Below are 22,961 nucleotides of genomic sequence, written 5' to 3' on the forward strand. Positions count from 1 at the left end.
TACGAGATGGAAAAATTACTAAAGTGTACCTACAATCTACAAAACAAATGATAAACTAAGTCAACCTTAAAATATTCCTTCCATATACTCAGAAAATATAAACCAAAAAGCACATTTTAAGATCATAGTTAACACAATCACCTTATTAAATAAATAAAAAGATGTGTGATCAGTCTACTTAACATCTTCTGTTTAAAATGTATCTTTTTCTATTACTATTTAAGTAGTTGAGGACTTTAAGAAACACCAAATCTTACCAGCTGTTTTTTTGTGGATAAATTTTGCCCTCAATGCCCTATAGTTTTAAAAAAGGAAGTCCAGACTAAGACTGTATAATTTCTAAATTTCTTCAAGTCATGTGCAATTTACGGTACTCACATTAATAAACTACTTGCAGTAGCAGTGGGAAAGAACCTCTCCCTGTTCAATTAAATTTCTTCCGTTTCTAAGCAGTGTAAGAAACAAATATTTTAACTGTGTTACAATTTGAAATAAAAGTGGTTGGACTTCATATACCTGGATGTATGTTCAGGTATAATTTTGTCCTTGCACTCCATGAAAATGGTTTACAGTAAAGTCTATTCTGAATAAACCTCAGTGAGAATCTGAGGGATGTGCCATGATACATCATAACAAGTTGCATGTACCTCCAACAGCTAGCTGGTCTTTATTACACAATATAAATATTAAATTTAATATAAAATACTAACAAAGAAATTAAGCAGAAATCACATTACTTTTTATAAATTTGCATTCTAGCATTTTCAAGACCTTTTCTTGAAAATGGAGAAAAACCAAAATTTTTATACAATAGTAGACTTTTTAAAAATTGTGCACAATTTTTAGAATAAACTATTCCATTAACTGTTCTGAGTACATTATTTTAGGTTGAATACAATCTTTCTACATAATAAATTCTGAAAGCTGTTTTTACAGTCAAATTCCAAATGAACTCTGATGTACTTGCTTTCCCTTTTATGGATACTGTTTGTAATACTGTTACTGTCTTACCCTGATAGTGCTAGTAGTGAACAGGAGCAACAACAGAAACCACGTATCATTAAAGTTAAATTAAACAAATAAATGTTTTATAAATTCTGGGGCAGCAAAAATGTTAGAAGTTCTTTTACTACAAAATGTAGAATAGAAATAGATTGATGAATCACTTATATATACTGTATGGAAAGAACTGCTGATTCTCAGAATATGGAAGGATGGGTGGATGGATGGAAAAACAGACACACATATACAGATATACACATAAACATATGGACATATAACATGTACATTATATATGGATTTTCATGATATAGACTGACATATCAGTACATATGAGTGGTTCTTTCCCCACATATACATGATTATGAGACTCTACAGTGAGTCCAAGATAATTCAGCTCTTTGGGTCACCTCTCCCTTTGCATTAAATGGTTAAAAACCACCACCACCACCATATGACAAAACCCAATGTATCTTTTAAAGCAAATCATCATAAACTATTACACACTGAATATACCATGACACAGTCTTTATTTACTAGCCCCCAAAAAACTTTATGAAAAAAAAAATCCTACAGATAAATACAATTCCTGCAAACAACAGTATTTCCCTTTCAAACAGTTTTAAAACATCTACAGTATATTTGGGATGTCTTTTCTGGATGTGACTGGCAGATTTCATCAAACAGAAAAATTTTAAGTACTATATTTGATCTACAGTTCATGAAGACTAGGTATAATTTGGACCATGCTGTGGAAATATACCAAAATTTAATTTAAATTAATTTTAGTTTCTTCCAAAACTTAAATCCCTTAAAAATAACTAAGGTAAATTTCTGTATTGTAATTACCCCACTCAACATAAATTCTACTGAGATTATGATACTCTTCATTTGATTTAGCAATATGTTTTTCCTACTCTAGGTAACAGATTACATATCCATAACATCAATGATACTCTTCCTCAGAAAGCAGAAAGAACCTGCAAATAGTGTTTTGTGTTTTAGGTTGTCAAATAGAAAAAAAAAATTAGTAAGAAAGGCTTTATTCAAATACTCTTACTACAACCAATAGGAAAACTCCCACTCACCCACCCTAACCAAATCCCACCAACGGTACACTGCATTAAAAAAAAAAAAATCAAAGGATGAAGCCCTTTTGAGTATTTCTAGTTTTCTCTTCACCACAGCCTCAGAAGTAATTAAAAACATAAAGCACTTTAACAGTATCTTCATAAAGGATAACTTTTTAAAAGTTAAAATTCCAACTGTCGTACTTAGGAATGCTGTAGATGCTTTCATAAAAAAAAACAATAAAATCAGCTTAAAATAAATTTATTGTACAATACAAAAAATATGCATACTAGAAAATAAAAGATACATTATTAAATATACAAAGCAAATGAAAGAAAGCTAAATAACACAAATGTTTTAATCCAAACACGAAGATTAAAATGCACAACATTTATGCTAAAAATAAAGTATTTCAAGAAGGATATGCATTTCAAATGAAATGTTAATGATGAATAAAAAGAAAAACAAATATGCTAACTTCTAAATGCTTGAATATCAAGAATCAGTAATGGCATGAAACATTAAATCCTACAATAACTGGGTACTTTTCAAGAACTGTATTTGAAAATGTGTTAAAAAACACTGAAGGAATTAAAATAATGTCGTTGATCTGGCAAAGACTTTTCTTTCTTTTTTACTGTAAAGTTTAAGGACCTATTCACAATTATCTTCCGTCATCTTCCATTTATACTGTCCTACAAAATTTTGGGATGCTCGTCCTTAATAAGATTTTATAAACATAATAAGTTAGATAACCCTCCTTTACTGGTGAGTGTACATTTAAGCTTTACCAACATAATAAAAGTGCCACAAATTAACAACAATTTTGAAATCTGTGGATACAGTGTTAAACATTAAATTTTTATTTTATAAAGTAAAACTAATTTACAAATAAAATAGTAAAATGTAACAATTTATAGCATATGGGGAGGGAGGTGGGGGAGGGACAGTGACTAAAGCCTTTTTGGCAAGCTATCAGTGAAGGTGTTCAGTTCCCCAAACCACAAATGGCCCTGGTGAAACTTATAGTGTCCAAAGGTATAGCAGAGATGAGGTATAAACAGCACAACCAGAAGCATCCAGTTAGGATATGCATCTGTACATTAGAGGACCATTCAAACAACCATAAAATCCTTGGTAAAATCCTCTAAAACTTAACATACAATTATTTAACTATTCTAAGTTTTAATACTTATGTTAGCTCCAAAGGCTTTTGAACAACACCTTTTGAGAGGAAATTTTTTCCTAATATCCTAGTTCCCAAACTCAAGATATCATATGACCAAGATTTTCTATATCTATATTTGCACTAGTATCTAAATGATCCAATGAAATCTTTTTTTGCTATATTGTATTTACGTTTACAGATTTTGCCTTAGCACATATATGCTGTGATACTAAGAAACTATCAATTTCTCATTCTAGACCTCACCCTGCCCCTCCAAAATCTACAAGTTTAAAAATGAATTAACAAAAAAAAAATAAAACAAAAAACACCTTCAAGCTTTGGGAAACTGTGAGGAGAAGTCGAGAGGTATATGGAGTACGGAAGAAGTGTGAATAGGTCCTGTAGAATTTTATAATCTCTTTGCCAAACAGACTTCAAATATTGTGAATTATTTGAAATCAGGTTGTATAGAATCTACAGTCCTTTTACAAATAAGTTTTGATTCTCAATATTCTATTTTTATAACCAAATGAAAGGATTCAGACCTAATAGATACTTTAGTAGAATTATTACTACCTTCAGACTTAATTCATTTCCTAAGTAATTTATAAGAGTTCAAACAGAACAGTTTATGAAATGTTACTATATTTTATCATGAAAGATTCATTAACATTTTTGAAATTATTAGAATAAAATCATTAAAAGCTAAAAACCAAGATTCACCATTTATATTTAAATATAACAGGAAAAGTTAAGTGAATAATATGAAGATAAAATTGCTCAGGTAAACATTTCACTTGAAGATACTCAATACTGCTCCTGAGTAATCAAAGCTTTTTGACAGTGAAACATGTCATTACCTTATATCTGCAATTCTTTGGCTGGAATGTTTTAGTAACATAAGACACTCCTGTACATGACAATTCTGACAGAACATAGGAGTTGCAAAGTAAAAAAGCAAAGACATGACTTACAAAGTGGCATAAGACATGACTTAATAAAAATGGCATAAAATGTAAACGAGCTAATTTTATAATCTACTGTTATATTAAATAATTTAGGATTCATTATTTTACCTTTTTAAAAGTTTTGTTATTTAGCATAAAAATACTTTCTATTGCCACTACAGACATCATATCAGTTTTAAAATAGGAAGAGAAAAAACAAAATGTAATGAAACTTACAAATTCAATGTGAGTTTTAGAACCAAGAAATTACACATTTCTGTTCTATTTTAAATTTTTGTTACTATTTTAAATTTCTGTTACTATTTTAACTCTAGAGTTAAATTTTTAACTATACCAAGAAAAAATTTTTTAAATTTTTTCTTTTGCATTTTTTAAAATAAAGCAAATTTGCTTTATTTATTTATAAATACTTTTTAAAAATTGACAAATCCACTTTTAATCTATTGGTTTTACACAAAGATAAAAAAAAAAAAAAAAAGACAGCTTTCTGGCTCCAGCACTCAAAGTTGAGAACACAAAAACCTCAAATAAATATTTATAGTATGCAAAAAAACTGAAGATTATTGAAAGGTTAAATGGAGAACATTGTGAAACTAAACCCCATTTCTTTAGCTTTTCTCTCCCAGACTTTCCATCCTATATACTACAGTTGTAGAGATGTCCTCATTTGACTCAGGTGACACTTTTTTCCACACTGTCTCTTTTAAAGCAAGTTCTTGTTGGAGACTTTCATAGTCCAATGGTCCAAAGGAATGCTAGTTGTTCAAGCAACATACATAATTTATTAGTGCACTTGAGTGAAGAAAGGTCCAAGCTACAAAACCATATTTTTCAATGAATGTTATTAGAATTGGTTAACATTTTCACCCACCACCATTTGATGTTTGCTCCATGTTACTCCTGTTGACTCCCATATAATTTTCTACTGTTGGCTTTGCATAATTCTCATATATTATTAGAAGTTACTTTGATTGGAGCTAATGACAGAAAAATTTACTTAGTTTAATTTCACTTTTTTTGTACTAAGATATTTTCTTTCTACCTATAAGTGCTTTATATGAGCTTCAGGTCTAATTAGGTAACTTTATTATACACATTTTCCATATGGGATGTAAAGGAATTTAATTAAAACTTAAAACAAGTCCCTTGATCCAGTGAATAATAAAGACAAAAAAAAAACCTCTTGTTCCTGAAATTTAAGTCCTGACTCTTGATGCTAGCTTTAAAAAAATAGTATATATGTGTAACAATATGAAGCCAAGCACACTGATAAGAAAAATACTATGTTAAGAGCATCAGAAATACTTCATTCAACACTTTATAGAAAAATATTTCATCAACACTGGTTTATACAATTTATTATGATGCTTTGTAAGGTCTCTCCTAGCACTATAATCACTTTCCTATTTACATATCCATCCATGCCAAAATAATCTTCAAGCCTATAACTGACAGATATTAAGATTAAAAACAGGCTTTCTTTTTATACCATGTAGCACTTTCTAATGTGTCTTAATAAAATCAATTCTTTAAAATATTGCTTAAAATAGCAAAAAAATGGGAGGAGGGGAAACCCTGCTGCTAGACTAACAAGTTTCAATTTAAATAAAACATCAATATTTAGCATCTATAAATTACTGGTCCAGGATGAAAATGTCAACCACTTGTTTACACTCATTTGTTATTGGCAAGGATATGAAGCCATTACCAATTAAATTAAATTTTACTTAAACAGGTGAATCTCGTTTTCTCTCTCTTAAAAAATATTTCATAATAATCTAAGAATTTTGCTTACCCTTTGATCACCACCTTCTCTTCGAGGATCAAGTTTTTTTGCAAAGTGTCTCAAATTATCATAGTTATGGAAATTACACAGAGAAACTAGATCCTGTAAATAAACATAACAGGTATAAGAAGTTAACTACTCATTGTCTATTGTTTTTTCATAATTTAACAAATTATGCTAATACTACCCAACTTAAACTATTATTTCATGCAAAGCACTACTGCATGTTAATATAGCAGCATGGTACATCTAGAAGAAGAATGAAATCAGAGTAAGATATGAGTGCAAATTATAAGATCACTGCTTACGAGCATGATCATAGGACTCGGCAAGTCAAATTGTATAACTTTCATTTCCAATAAAATGGGCATTATAATAACAGGTCAAATGAAAGAATTTTTCCAAACAACCATAAAATACCACATAAATATTTATATATAAACATTCTAGTTATAATCTATTATAATCTATAAGCAATCTAATCTTATTCTTTAGGTGTTACAGAATATAAGAAAACTGAAAAACAAATCAGAATTTTAATTAAGAAACTCTGCAGAAGATCCTGTTAAGTAATAATTGTAAATAAACCAGAAACAAATATTAGCAAGAGCTGGGTCACAACATAAAATACTGAACTAGTCAAGTATAATAACAATTTTTAAAAAATATTTTATTTATTTATTTTTAGAGAGGGAAGGGAAGGAGATAGATAGATAGATAGATAGAGAGAGAGAAAGAAAGAAAGAAACATCAATGTGCAGTTGCTGGGGGCCGTGGCCTGCAACCCAGGCATGTACCCTGATTGGGAATCGAACCTGTGACACTTTGGTTCGCAGCCTGTGCTCAATCGACTGAGCTACGCCAGCCAGGGCTTGTATAATAACAATTTTAAACTACACTGCTGCCCTGGCTGGTGTAGCTCAGTGGATTGAGCATGGGTCTGTGAAACCAAGGGTCGCTGGTTCAATTCCCAGTCAGGGCACATGCCTGGGTTGCAGGCCAAGTCCCAGTTGTGAATGCACAAGAGGCAACCACACATTGATGTTTCTCTCCCCATCCCTAAAAATAAATAAATAAAATCTTTAAAAATAAAAAATAAGAAAATATTGCAGTGCTTATTTCCAAATAAACAAAACAAATGAAATACACATACACCCCCACCCCCTCAAAAACAAAAAAAAAAACCCACAACCCCGGAGTTTTAAAGGTAGCTTACAGAGAAAGATATTCCACCATGCAAGTTTAAAGATGATACAGTAAACTATAATAATCTATAATTTATGTTGCATTTCAAGTTACACCTCCAAGTTAGTATCTTTTGCTGAACTTTTAGAAACTGACAAGTAATTATAATCATAAATATTTAAATATAAGCTTTGAACAAATGTAACTTTCTGTGAGAATGATTATATGAGAGTTGTCTTGGTAGAGGTACTTTGAAGTCCTCTGTGAGCACTTCCATGGCTCCCAGTAACTGGCAGGCAAGAGTGCCAACAATTAACAAGCTATGAAAATGAGTAAAATATATAAATAAATAAATAAAAATAGAATCATTGGATGGCTCAATTTATATGATCATTATTTTCATTAAGAAAACATGCTTACATGACAAAAATGAATTCCCTTAACACTGTTGCCCATTTTGTCCAGAGGTGGGGACCAGCACATCATGCCCATGACATTCGGGACAACTAAAAGAATGCCCCCAGCAACTCCAGATTTTGCAGGAAGACCAACCTGAAAATAATTTGAAGGAAAAAAAAAAAAGGACATTTATGTTAACATTTTAAAATGAGAAAAGTTATGACCAACAATAAAGTAACTGGTTAAAAAATTATGGTATATACCTATACAGTAGAATTCCAACTTTAAAAATGTCATAGGTAAGTATTTACCAACATGTTCATAATACAGTAAATGAAAAACAGTTATAAAACAGTTGGACCCAGCTGGCATAGCTCAGTGGATTGAGCACGGGCTATGAACCAAAGCGTCGCAGGTTCGATTCCCAGTCAGGGCACATAGCTGGGTTGCAGGCCACGGCCCCCAGCAACTGCACATTGATGTTTCTCTCTCTCTTTCTCCCTCCCTTCCCTCTCTAAAAATAAATAAATAAAATCTAAAAAACAAAACAAAACAAAACAAAAAACAAAACAAAAAAACCAGTTGGGATATATTTAAATACAGAAAAACTTTGAAAGATATATTTTAAGGAATTAAGTAGACTGCATCTAATTCATGAGACTATATTCTTATTTTATTCTTTTTCACTATATTTTCTAATTGTTTTATAATACACATACGTTGCTTTTAAGTAGAAACATTTTCAACAATATTTTATGGCTAAAATACAATGAGAAATTTTATCTTCTTAAAAGATTCTCTGAGATATATGTCACAGAGAAATTCTGAGGAACAGAGATAAGATAGTAACTCAAATTAAACCTCTTCAAAACATTTACCTTTATATTATACAAAATTTGACAATAATTATGATAAAATATGAAATTATTATTATGGGAATGTTCTTTAATGACTTAATGAACATTCAGACATTGAGTTTCTCTTGCTAGAAGTGACTACGCACAAAACTAAGCAAAACAAAAAAACTCACCTGAATGGGACCTACCAATCTATAGGGAATACAAGGGACAGTGGAATGTATAAGCAAAATCTAGACTATGAGAAACTATATACAATAAACAGCCCAGTTTTTTTCAATTAAAAGTAAGAAAAAGAGGTCAAGGGGGAAAGACCATAGATTAAAGAAGTAAAATAAAGGAAGATACAACCAATCATAATGTAAGACACTATTTGTAGCCAAGTCAAAGTGTAAATAATAATTTGTAAGACAATCCAGATGATCTGAACATTAGCTAAATAGTATGATGATATTAAAAGTAAATTTTTTTTTAAATGTAAGAATGGCACTGTGGGTTCAAGAGCCCTTATCACTTAGAATTATAGACTTAACTATGGCAGGGGTGGGGGAAGTAGTGTATATACAGATGAAACAAAACTAGTTATGTACTGATAATTATTAAAGTTGAATGATACATAACATTAAATCTGTTTTCTGTTTTAAAATTTTCAAAACAAAAATATTAGGGCATTTGCTTATTGACATAAGCAGAATAAAATAAGTCTATACATTGTACAAGTGGCAAATGCACAACAGAACTTAAAGCAATATATTTTTAACTTTAATATACTTTAAGTCCTTTAAAACATCTATGGCAGGGGTGTCACATGCATTTTCACCAGGGGCCACAACAGCCTTGGGGCTGCCCTCAAATGGCCGAATGTAATTGCAACTCCTTAACACTTAAGGAGTAGTTACATTTATATAGTCCTAAAATTACTTTGGTCCTTTGAAAGTAACCAGAAGGGTGATGCGGCCCCAGGTGAAATTCAGTTTGACACCTGACCTATGGCTTTAACCAAAAATGTTAAACATTACAATTATGCGCTCTTTCTAAACTTAAGGAATTCTTGAGGTACACTGCATAATACTAAGCATTAACAAGTAAAAGTAAAGTCTATACTAACCTTGTACATTGGAATGCCTTAAAAGTGATGAGGTTCTATAAACAAAACTTCAAGTTGTTAAGAACATCTGCTGGTAACAAATTAAATTTGAAAACAAGCCTCTCTCTCAAAAATTAGTGTACAATTTTAAAAGCAAAGTTCAAATTGCATTAAAAAAAAATAAAAACTAGTCCAGACTAGTTTCTTGCCAGAGAAAATTAAGATTAAACAATAACTTACATGGAAAGCAAACTGCCCTGAGAAATCATACATGCCACAGGAATGCATCAAACTCAATGTATTTCGAACTGCTTCAGGGCTGAGTACTCTTTCACCAGTAATGGGGCAGAAACCACCATTTGCCAGTGTTGCAGCCATCACACTAGCTGATTCACAAGTTACTTCAATGGAACACAGCTAAAAGGAAGCAAAAACCAATTCTGAAAATTTAGCCTCACATTATTTTTAGTATCACTAAATTTTAAGATAATCAAGATTTTTTATGTGAACAAAGTTCTAGCCCCTTTAAGGTTTATCCTGATTTGCCCAGTTATTCAGTCTTTTAGTGGCAGAACTAGGATAGGAAAAGCCAGGCCCTAAGCACTAATATTTGTAAATGTCCCATGTGATACTCAAAGTTGCTTAATATTTAATGCTTTCTGTAAGATACACAAATGTAATTATTAATTCAACAAGGAAAAAGGAACCATCATATATTTTTTAGATAAGGCAACATTAACATCAGTACAATAAATAGCATCAATGTGAGAAATTGCCACTTCAGAAAAAAAAATTTAATTGCCTGACATTTCACCTATAACAAAGCTCAGCATCCCCATATTGGCAAAGAACTAGGTGAAAGAAAATCAAAGACAGCTCAAGCTCGGATATTCTGTGGGCCTAAAGCAAAATGTTCCCTTCTAAACCATCTATTAACATTCAAATATTTATTTGATATAGACTATGGGTGCTTGATATACTATAATGAATGAAAAAAAAGCAAAGTTCAATTACAATGTAGAATGAAATTTTTATATTTAAATATAATCAAAATGATGGAAATAGTTTACTACTCCAAACCCAAATTTTCCCATAAAACTAAAATAATAATTATGGTCTATTTTATTATTCATTAACAGCAACCAAAATGGGGGAAAAGTAGAGGAGAAAGAGAATGTGGGAACGGGGAAGAGAGAGAAAAGACTGAGGTCTCAACTTACAAACTTTCCTCATCCACAATTCAAGGTCTACATACAAGAGGCACAAAGGGGTTTGAAGTCAGCAAGGAGAAAAACTAATCAACCACAGTGAACTAGAAAAATGATTGGATGCCACTTTTTTACTGACTTTCACTTTTGTCTATTTATTTTAAAACCTCTTCCCAATTTCCCCAAAACTACAGAATCTACTTACTATATTGACCCATACAACAAAGACTTAAAGTTGATTTAATCATAAAAAGCTTTGTAAAAGAAATGAGATTTAAATTCCAACAATCATTTCTTAATTTATACTTAAGAAATGGGATTTTGTTTGTCATAAGGCAATACACTCCTAGTTTGAAAAATCCCAGTTTGAGTACTTTCCTGAAACTTTGATGAACGTTCAATTAGATGCAAACCCTCTACAAAAAAGTAAAGCTTCTATGGCTGTTTCTTGATTTATGCATTGAAGTGTAGAAATTTCGCAGATTTAGTAGCAAGTAAGCTGTAATAGCCCAAGTTAAATATATATGTATATCAAAGCAAAAGAACTTTAACATATTGAAGAAATTCATATGGGTTAGGAGAAATAATAAGGACTACTGGATAGAAGTAAATATGATACTATACAGTTTCAAAGAAATTTCACACAAACTATTTTATGTTCTTTTCAGTGCAGGAAGTTAGGTCAAGAATATGCCACAGAAAATGAAACTGGAGCTCAGTAACTGAAATTAGGTCAGATAGCTCAAAAATGGCCAGGTTAGATTTTTACATTGATAATCCAGATTCACAATTTATAGCTCTTCACATTGGACAGGTGACAAACTGAGACCTGGACTTCTATCAAATCTACTTCATAACAACCGCTGTTACATATTCTTTAAGATTACAAAAAGGGTGAAATTAAAACACCTTCAAAAATAAAGATAGGCAAATATAAACTAAACTAGAAATTAACAATTTGTTACTATGTAGCTTCACATTACAGACCCATCAGAGGCACTAATGACTCTCAAGCTGTAAAAATGAACTGAACTGAAAAGTATGGAGTAAGAGGGGAGGGAAGTTCAGGAAGACTATCTTAAACTGAATTCTATACCACAGCAGATTATAAGTGGTCCCCTCCTCCAGAAATATGTAGAGAGTATAGCTTGCAACTCTAACTTCAAAGAGAACCACTATGTGATGCTGCAGAAACTGAGAAACTGCAGCTTTAAAATACTATGAACCCTCTGATAAATAACTCCTCCAAACAAAATGTAAAAGCTACGAAAAGAGTTCATTTTATAGTAAGAAGAAGCCAATTTCTGGAACTGTACATTATTTTTGACACTTTTTACATATAATATGTTTACAGAAATAAAAATTCTCCCTATTATATTGAGTCATAACTTTTTAGGAGATACAGACACGAGATTCTCTTTCTTAAGTACGTTTTTTTGGAAGTCAATGGGTAATGCATATTCTCTTTGCCTAGGGCTAAGATTTCTGAGATACCTATATTCTGCAAAATAAGATACACATATTTATTTATACACATATTTCATACATTTAAAGTAAATTACCTGGAAATAGAAGTCTAATATACCAACCATGTCTGTGCCTTCTGGAAAACACTGAAAAAATAGAAAGGCAATTATAAACAGAAACACAGGAAAAAATATATACACACAAGTAAAAGATACAAGATTAAATTTAAAATGCACATAAATGTGTTTTATTTTAATCAAGAGCAAAATAGCACATAACCTATAAAAGGGTATAAGCATGAAATAATAAAGAACAATAAAGCAAAATTACATCATATATAGATTTCTAGACACTAGTTTAATTGATAAAAATAAACTGATTCAAATTCATAAACCAAGTTACTGGACCAGCCACTGAAATTTTCAAAACAATCAAATATAATCAACAGTCAGGCATTACACTTTTGAGTAAATGGGTGGGTCCTTCTGCAAAATCTGTATTAATATAACTAGCCAAATATTTGAATACTGCCAGATACAAATCAGTTTAATATTATTGACATTTTGATAGCATTAACTCAAGGTTGTTTGGCAAAAACTTGTGAACCTTAAATAGTAATAGGTAGTTGCTTAAAATCTATTGTTGAGTTCTTAGCATATACGTCCACGTATTTTTTTAAGAAATAGAAACAACATTTAAAAACCTTTTTTTCTTTTAAGTAATATCCTATTGCAAAATTTCGATCTCCACTTTCTCTTTCAGACTGAAACCTAGAAGAAAAGAAAATTTGTTTTATTTTCTATAAAAGTATGGTTCTACAGTTTAATTTGTATATTAAAGTGCAGTATAAGGAACACTGAGTTAATAGTCAAAAATATTGTTCATTCCAGTCCCAGTTCTGTCAGTAGGCTTGCTGGCTATGTGGCCTTGGACAAGTAATTTAAGTGATAATTCTTTCCATCTTAATTTTCTCAGCATTAAAGGGTTAAAATGAACCAGGACCTTTACTAATCTTCATATTTTGTAATTAAAGAAAATAATAATAAATCACCAAACATTCCACTATTAAAATATACTAAAAAATGTAGAATCTTCTGGCTACCTCAAAAGTACAATAAACAGTCAATTCCAACTAACGATTCCATGGAAATTTCACCGAGAAAGGGATACATGAAATGGGGCTTACAGTATTCATTGGATTAACAGATTTCAGGTGGAAGCTTACACAGCATCATGAACAAAGTTATAAAAGTATAAAATATAGGATTTCACTCAAGATTAGCAAGTATTCTAACATGCCTGGAAAATGGGATTCATGGAGAAGAGTGGAGAATCATCAAACTAACAAAGGAGACTACAACCAAATTATCAAGACAGATAAATGCTAAAAAACGTAATAGCTCCAAATTACCAACAAAATGAAAGCTTAAAGGCTTTCAAACAAATTACCTTTTCAGCTCTACATTTTAGAAGGTTAGCTCTGACATTAGCTTGGGAAAGGGGGAAAAGATAGGAAGAATGATGTTATTAGGTGACTACTGTAATAAGAATTACAGAAAGCCTGAACTTAGGTACTAGTGATAGAAATGGAAGGAGAAGTATTATCAAACATGAGAGCAGCTGGGCAAGTCTTCAGACAAGAGGGGAAAAAAGAGAAAACAGTGTGAACTCTGTTATAAAGCCTAGGTATCTAACAAAGTCTACAGAAAGAATGGTGTTATCAACTGACAAGAAGATCCCTAGAACAAAGAACAGTTTTGGAAGAAAGAGAGTGAGTTTTGACTTAGATTTAATTCCATAAATTTGAATATTATTTGAGAGCTCAACCTACAAGTGTCCAGAAGGCTATTGAAAAAAGGAACTGTATAAATAAAGGACTAACCATTGAACAATTATCAGTCCCTAACACATAGTTCTGTTTACTAAACACTCTATCAACTGCCTAATATCTGCCAAGTAACAGGATTACAGAAATGAATTGGAAGATACTCTGGCCAGGCCTTAAGAAGGTCAGAGTCTTCGATGGTGATGATGGGGCAAAGACAGATATCAAGTAAGTTCAATAAAATATGGTAAGATGAGAGCACAGAAGAGGGGCAAGATGAGATTATTGAAAACCTTTCTGGGAAAGATATTTAGGCTGACGAATAAAAGTCGATAAGGTAGACAACCTAAAAATTTTTGCTCTCTGAAACATACAAAGCATCATCTAATTAGTATTCATTCCAAAAGTGTTTAAGCTTTATCTAATCAAAAGGAAACAACTAGACCTATTAAAAATAGGAATATCCATTATAGCTCCTGGGCCAGATCCAACCTGCTGCCTGGTTTTATAAATAAGGTTTTTGGAACACAGCCTCATATTGTCTATGGCTACTTTCCTACTAAAACAGAACTGAGTAGTTGTAACAGAGAATACAAGACCAAAATATTTACTCTCCGGTCCTTTACAGAAAAAGTTAATTAATTCCTACTCTAGAAAACAACTAGTTGGCATACTTCACAAGAAGTCATTTAATAAACATTCTTAAAAGCAAGAGATTAAGGCAGGGGGACTGTTGTACTTTGAAAGACAAAAGAAACCTTGATTAGTCCCTAGAGGGAAAAAAAGGCCATAATACATATTTAGAGGTAATTTAGGGATATTTGTGTATTGATTAACATCATATTTTTAAATTAATGTTCTTAAGAGTGTTGCTGGAACTGGAAAAGCTGGTCTTCCATTTCCCATAGAGAAGAAAGTAAAACGGATGACCAGCTTTTCTAGTTCTATTTTTTGAATAGTCCCTCCTCCAACTAATGATGTATCATCTCACCTCTGTCACTCATCAATTAGTCATTCAACTGTGGTTTGATTTCTGGGTTCTTTAAGCTATTCCACAGAGATTAACATTAGTTAATAAAATTATAGGTTTCAGGGGTACAAAATTCTGTAAAACATCACCTGTATATTGAACTGTGTTCACCACCCAAGTCAAGTCTCCTGCCATCATCACACAGTCTTAATTACTACAGATCATGATAAGACTGGACACCTGCAGGCAAATCTTCCTCTGCCTTGTCTTTAGAATATTCACAGATATTCTCAGTTCTTTGATTTTTCTCTATGTATGTTAGAATTCAGGTTCATGAAAACCCTGCTGTAATTCTGAAGGGAATTACATTAAACCCAGAAATCTATTTGGAAAGGATTTATACTTTCATGCGATTAAGTTTCCCTATTTATGAACATCAGATATCCATTCATGTATTTTGTCTTTCTTCAAGGTCTTTGTGTGAGCACGACTTCTGTGAATGGTTTTACAAATAATTTCTTAGATATGTTCCAAAGTAACTTATGGATTTTTTCTAGTATATATTTTTAAATATTAACTTTTTATGTCAATTTTATATCCAGCCACCTTCTTAAACTCCTATTTTTTCAAATGACTATAGACTTTTGTGTTATCTCTGTAGATAATCACATAATGTTCAAATAAAGACAAATTTCCCTCAAAAAAAAAAAAAGCATTGCTGGTATTATACTAATAGTTATGTAGGAGCATGCCCTTATTCTTAGGATACCTGTGCTGAGCTATTTACGAGTGAAGTGCCATGATTTCTATAACTTAATTTCAAACAGTTCAGGAAAAAAACCCACACATATACATGTATATATGTGCATGCAGAGATACATATACTTTTAACTGTCTATCTAGACAGGTGGATAAAAGGCAAATGAGACAAAATATTAATCAGAAAAATAAGTGAAAGATATCCAGATATTTGTTTATTCTTGTAACTTTCCTGTAGACTTCAAAATTTCAAAGTAAAAAATTGGTGTACAAGTCAAGTTAGCCAGGCATAGAGAGATTAAGATGAGAGGCAAGACAGGTATTATAGAAAGACATAAAATTAAGTGCTAATAACTTGAAGTAAACCTGGGGGCCCCCTCTAATTCTATGATTACCCACAAGAAGTTTATCAAAAATACATAAAGCATTTTAAGTGTGCCCACCTCCCACCCCAGGTAATTTAGAAATCATTTTCTTCTAATGACCAAATTTTAAGTAAGAATTTATGCACTGAAGTAAGACCTAGAACTAACAAGGGAGAATAAGTTAATTCTAAATACAATATGTGCATATAAATGGAGTAACAAAGCAATGTTTAAAATAAAATTCTACAATCTAAATTTTTCAAAGAGAAATGACCCATTATAAAAACCTAAGTCATAAAGCAGACTCACGTTGCATTACTGAATCCAACATATTCATTACCAGCCATCTTATTCAAAAACTGCATCACCTATAAAACAAAATCAAAAAGTATCAGTATCAAATAACAAAAACATAATGTAGCATGAAAACTGAATTCTAAATTGTACTTACATAGTCAAATTTTTCAGCATTATTCACTCCTTGCTGTAAAGAAATGAGACATAAAAACATTAATAAAGGCACCATCACAGTTAAGTTTTAAAGGAACATCAAAATTTCAAACTATCATTACAATTAATATACTGTACATTAGTACTTTAAAATCTAGGAAATACTTCTAAAGTAACAATATTTACATAAACTATATACATATTTTTCATTAATACCCATATGTTGAGAATGGATCTGAACTATAAAGGGAATGCTTTATTTTAAGTATAACTTTACCCAATCCAAAGTTACAGAATTTTAAATACAAGTTACTCCAAATCCCCTTATCTTTCATGACAACAGATAATCTGCTAGAAAATGTTATTTAATTTCATAGTTTAAAAAAAAACTTAAAATAAAGTTTTACCCTTAGAAAAAATTAATATATATATTATGGTTTAAATTAAAAACAATTTACTTGTATTTTTAAAATAACCTTAAACCAATATTAGAGTTAGAAAAATGAGTTATGTTATAAAATTAATTTTTTATAATTCTAGTATATGCAAATATTCTTGGATAGATATCTCTAGTATAGAGAAGGCTCTAGTTTTAATATATCACTTGTTATATAACACAACTTAAACTAAAAAAAACCCAAAAAACCCTACATTTCATAGTCTCTAAAAATAGCTACATTTGTATTTAGCATTATTCCAATTCAGAATATGGAAGATGTATTGCTTCATCACTTCTATTTCTGACATGTTAGCTACTGCAAATGTCAGTAGGCAAAACCTATGTAATGTAGATCAGTTCAAGTAGCCAAATGGTTTCATTTTACCTCAGCGAAGTTTACAAAGCAGTAAGGTGTAGATCTGAAATCAAACGTATTAATTGGTGATATGCACCCAAGAGAAACAATACATCTCTAATTTTTAAAACAGGTTTAAAATAACTTCAAAATTATAGTTTTAAAAATGAAAAATTTCAACTTTATCCTCAAAAAATCAAAAACATTACATTTAAAATTTTATTATGAGGCAAAACCTCTATCAGAATATTATTTGACTGAATAAAGCCAGGTTCATTCTCCACTTTGTAAGTGAATTAGAATGTGGCTGATAATCGGTGAAACCTTACAAATCAACTTATTTAAGGAAAGGATGTGCAATCACACAATCAGTTGCTGGAAAGAATACCACACTGTTTCATCAAAATTAGGTATTAACAAAGCTTAAACAAGGTAAGGACAATTTAGCTACAGCCATATTATAATCATTATATATTTTCTCTAAAGCATCCTTGGACATATTTTATGTTTTCTTTCCTTATAATACACCAGAAATCAAAATGTAGAAATGTAACTCCAAAGCTGTTCAATGAAAAATAATTAAAAGAAGAAATTACCAACTTCATTGAACTGTTGCAGTTGTCAAAATATTCCATAGATCCTAATGCTGTAAAATATGTAACAACATTTAAACCACAAAAACCTTTTCAACCTTTGAAAAAGCACAAAAGAAAAAAAAAAAACAACTCTTTTGGAAAAGGATGTCAGCATTTGCATTGTGATGTCACATGAATAATTACTGGTTATACAATTAATCAATGTAAAACAAGTTATACTGAACTTTCATTCTCTGACCTAAACTGTGCCCTAAAATTAATACAAGCTTTCTCTATTTAGCTGTCCAGTATGATAAAAAACAAAAAACTGTTTCAATTCTAGACTATGGTCACATTCATGTTTTTTGTAGCTTACTAAATTCCAGTATGAGTAAGTTTTGCTTTTGCTTCTATGCTATTTTTAAAGAAACCATTGATATTTACCAATGCCTATCATACAAATTTGGGTAAGCTACTTGAAATGTTCTAGGCAAAACAAAATTATTTGAATGATTGTGTTGACTCAAGTCTCTCCAAAACTTCCCCATTTAAATGTAAAAGCACTTGATTAATGTCTGTTGTTCTTATTACCTATCCTGGAAACAGCATTTAACTTAAGTCTATAAATACATTTGCTCCGGTATTTCTTGGAAAGATTTCATGTACCTCAGGGATACATGGAATCTAACAATCGTTATAATAAGTCATGTTATTTTAATTTTGAAAAAGTTACTGTATAAAGTTTATTTGCAAAGATGTTAGAGAAAAAATACACATACAAAATAAACTAGAATAAATACCCTCCAAACAAAAACAAAAACAAAAACAGCAAAAATATGAACCGTTAAAAAAAAATCCATCATCATTATCAAGTAGCAAGTTGCAGCAGTGTGAAGAAACAAATGTCAGCCCTGGCTGGCGTAGCTCAGTGGATTGAGCGCGGGCTGCGAACCAAAGTGTCGCAGATTCAATTCCCAGTCAGGGTACATACCTGGGTTGCAGGCCATGACCCCCAGCAACCGCACATTGATGTTTCTCTCTCTCTCTCCCTCCCTTCCCTCTCTAAAAATAAATAAATAAAATCTTTAAAATACAAAAAAACAAAGAAAGAAAGAAATGTCAAAATTAAAGATGGGATTAGGTACATGGGGGCTGGTTATACTACTCTGTTTATTTTGTGTACATTCGAAAATTTTCATGAAACATTAAAGTAAAAAAGTTTACTTGCTAATGATTTCTCAGGCTAATTCACAAAATTGTTCCTTAAGAATATTTTTTTCCTTCTTAAAACAGTAATTGATTTTTAATTAGTTCATGTATCAAGAGGTATTTTCTATCACTAGAATGAGTATAGTTCTCTCACTACATTAAATTTTTACAGATGTAAAAGTTGAGAAATACTGCTGACAGTTGATGAGTAAATGGGAATAGAAAAGGTCTTATCAGCAGTCACTCAGTATTTTCCACATCTACCTCATACAAAAGTCACAGTAATCCTCAAAAATTATGCTTAAGGCTGCCACTAAAAGTAGCAACTTGATTAAATCCTCTTTCCATTTTGCTGAAACCAGAGAACTAGAAACAACCTGGTATACAGGAGGACCTGTTCCCAGTCATTACAATGACTCACACCCTCATTATCACTGACTCCACTATTTCAAAATTTTCTCTTTTGATGGTGCCCAAGAGGTTTTTAGAACCCAAAACAGTGTACTACAGTAAAATTTGGGACATGTGAGAAGTATAGCTTTTTTTCTGGAAAATGGGAGGAAGTCTGGACCAAAGGGAGATTAGCTTTAAAAAAAAAATATGCATATATGAAAACTGAGATTTGGAAACTGATAGTCTAAAACTATCAATGCCACTTTTTCTCCTGGAAAAAAAAAATTCTACATCTCTGGATATATGTTTATCCCAGCTTTAAATCACTGTGCAGCATTAATAGCTATATATAGTGTTATTTTAATCTTGAAAAAGTTACAGTAGATATAGCAGAAAAACTTTTAAAAAATAAAAGATCTTTACCAAATTTCTAATGACTTTTAAAAAGCAAAGCATGTCATGTGGCTTGTTTGAAAAGAGTAGCAATCAGACACTGAGATTAGAAAATTATATATATTTATTTTCTATAAATGTACCTACCAAGTTAAAAAACTTGCATTCTTTTAAAGAAAATTTTATGAATGAAATTTGATAAAGAAGCAGAGAGTTTCAACATTGGCTAATAAAAATATTTATATTATTGGAGTGTTTTTAACAACCTGCTTTTACAACACACTCATAAATTGAACCATGTATTACACATTTTAACAGGTGAAAATATCACTGTTAACAGGGATAAATTTAATATAAAAAAAACTTAAAGTCACCATATTAATCAGTTTTTGTATGCAAATCACTCGACTCCACTCATATAGTATGGAGATGTAAAAGCCAATTGACAATTAGAGATGGTAGAGAAAAGAGGCATAAGAGGCAAAAAGAACTAACTGAAAATTTGATAAAATACTCTCAGTTTAATCTTGACATACAAAATGCTTTAAAACTAAAAGTAAATACTTGGAGGATAACAATAAATATAACAGGTGATTAGCCATAAAAATAAAGCAACAGAAAAGTAAATTCTGTTGCCAAGAAATTATCTAATTTCATTTAAAAGAAACCTCAAATACACCAACTGATACAAACATGAAGTGAATAAACCAATGTAATCCTTTCTTAGGAATACCAACAAGTCCAAGGCATCATCCATTGCTCCCCAGAGCCACAAACTACCTTAAAAATGTGGCTTACAAGCAAGTCCAACAGGTTATTGCTAACATAACCAAACTGAGCATTACATACATATTAAATTTGTCTTGATTTTCATGGAGCATGATTAAACTGTTTTAAGAGACAGAAGGAAAAAAACTATGGCTTTTCTAAATTAAAAAATACTTTTGATTTTAAAAAACTGAACTTCTTCAGGTGACAAAAACTGGAAACTACCACTAGAATAGATACACATAAATGAGGACAATGTAACTTTTTTACTTTTAAAATAAAAAAGCAGAAGCCCTGGCTAGTGTGGCTCCATGGATTGAGCACAGGCCTGTGAACCAAAGGGTAGCTAGCTGGTTTGATTCCCAGTCAGAGCACATGCCTAGTATAGGATCTCCAGTAGGGGTTGTGTGAGAGGCAACCATACATTGATGTTTCTCTCCTCCCTTCCCCTCTGTCTATAAAAAATAAAATAAAATCTTAAAAATAAAATAAAATAAAATAGCAGAAGTATGGCAACAATCTTGTAATATGTTGTCCTCATTTTCATATCCTAACACTTGAGTTATCACCAGACCTAACTTTTAAACTTAAACTAGTGGAATTTTTACTATTAGAAAGAAAAAAATTACACAAGGATACTGCTATTTTATCCAGAATTAACTGTGCTCCTTTCAAATGTACTTTTCCTCTTTCCTTTAAATCAAACAACCACATTATCATCATCAAATAAAACAAGCTGCATCGAAAAGTATTCCCTTAAATTTAGTAGCTACCATAGAAAAAAAGTATAGTACCTTCATTTTTTTAATTATGTGCATTTTATGTACAAAATGACATTTCTTTTATTAATGTATTTACCTATGTAGCTTTGTTTAAATTTTTAAATATTGGTGGTTTCCTATAAGATTAGTAGTTAAGAATTTATGCAACAGGTTCCTTCTGTTCAAATCCTCCTTTTTTCCACAATCTGCTAATCCTTTTGAACACTTGCTCTGCCTCTTCCCCCATTTCCTGAGGATCACCACCAATCCTACAAGGAGAAAATATCAATACTACAAAATTATAATATAAAGAGTCTTACTAAAGACTCTACTTAATTTTTGTGTGTGTGGGAGGGGAAGTAACATGGAGAGAATATTTTAAAAGCACCATAATAAAGTCTTGAATTTTGAAAGAAAAGTATAGCTTTAAGGTCATTAACTAAAAGAGCTAAAAAAAAGAATTCATATCCAGTAGCCATGGTAAAATACCAAAACTCTGGGTACTCAATGCAAGCTCCTTGAGAAAAGGCTTGTGTCTTATGGATACTAAGTACTGACTAAGTCTCAAGAATATCTATATGCACCACCAAAAATTAGATGTGACTTTTATGTCAATAAATTTGTATGTTTTGTATACATTAAAATTCAGAAAATAAAATTTCTGCTTCTTGGACAATATAACCATGCCAGGTAAAGTTAAAGATGTAATTAAGAGAAACAGCAAACAGAAAAATCAGGCGATTTACCTCAAGCCCAATTCTGTTGCAGTTAGAACCTATTCAGTCTTAGTTTCCTCACTGCATCTATATAAAGTGAGAGGGCTGGGCTTGAAGACCCTTTCAGCTACCGATTACCTCAATTTAAATTACCAATTCATAAATATGAGATCATATAACTTCTAAATATCACATATAATTAATTATAAAAGTTGTGAATTCTTTTTTAAATGTGTAAGAACAGTACTGTATTGATACACTGGGGCAGTCAGTTCTACAGAGGTATATATCAGGCTTACCCCTCTAAGATTTAGATAAAAACACACACACATACACAGAAACCCTATGAAACACCTTCTAAAAACAAATCAAAATAAAAATGCAAAGAAAGTGACATTAAATATGAACCATACCCCAAAGACTCATTTCCAGTAAATTTAAAATCACTGATCAAATTTGTAAATACAAAGATGACTCAGTTAAATTTTTGCACTGTTGGATACTGAACCATACTTGTGTATGTGTTTTTTTTTAAGTTTCTAAGTACTCACATTAATATGACTCAATGTAGTGTTATAGACTGTGAATGAAGATGGTAAGTAAAACCAATGAAGTGACAGTATGATATGACCAGACATGCATTTCCCACATGCAGTATTTCAGTGTGGTATATTACACCCATAAATCATTAAACAGAAGATGATTTTAACTGCATGTAGTTGAAGAAGGCTTCTATTAATCATTTACATATGCCCTTTCTTGAAAATACTATTGTGCCATGTAAATCT

The 22,961-nt window shown here is 31.1% G+C and overlaps 1 protein-coding gene across 4 annotated transcripts in view; it reads right to left on the reverse strand.

The window, feature by feature from the left end:
* Nucleotides 1-22,961, reverse strand: part of GLS (glutaminase) — an 81,747-nt gene that overhangs the window by 25,519 nt on the left and 33,267 nt on the right. For 2 of the 4 annotated variants that reach the window (XM_036023162.1, XM_028510053.2), the window contains exons 8-14: nucleotides 16,566-16,598; nucleotides 16,424-16,482; nucleotides 12,899-12,965; nucleotides 12,291-12,341; nucleotides 9,761-9,937; nucleotides 7,598-7,729; nucleotides 6,002-6,094 (exon numbers count right to left, since the gene is read on the reverse strand). In XM_036023162.1, coding sequence (XP_035879055.1) covers nucleotides 6,002-6,094; nucleotides 7,598-7,729; nucleotides 9,761-9,937; nucleotides 12,291-12,341; nucleotides 12,899-12,965; nucleotides 16,424-16,482; nucleotides 16,566-16,598 — 612 coding nt within the window. Of the gene's footprint in view, nucleotides 1-1,405; nucleotides 5,021-6,001; nucleotides 6,095-7,597; nucleotides 7,730-9,760; nucleotides 9,938-12,290; nucleotides 12,342-12,898; nucleotides 12,966-16,423; nucleotides 16,483-16,565; nucleotides 16,599-22,961 lie in introns of those variants that run through there. The other 2 variants (XM_028510055.2, XM_036023161.1) reach the window with 2 other exon arrangements.

Source organism: Phyllostomus discolor, chromosome 4 (genome assembly GCF_004126475.2).
Source record: "Phyllostomus discolor isolate MPI-MPIP mPhyDis1 chromosome 4, mPhyDis1.pri.v3, whole genome shotgun sequence".
Taxonomy (NCBI): Eukaryota; Metazoa; Chordata; class Mammalia; order Chiroptera; family Phyllostomidae; genus Phyllostomus; species Phyllostomus discolor.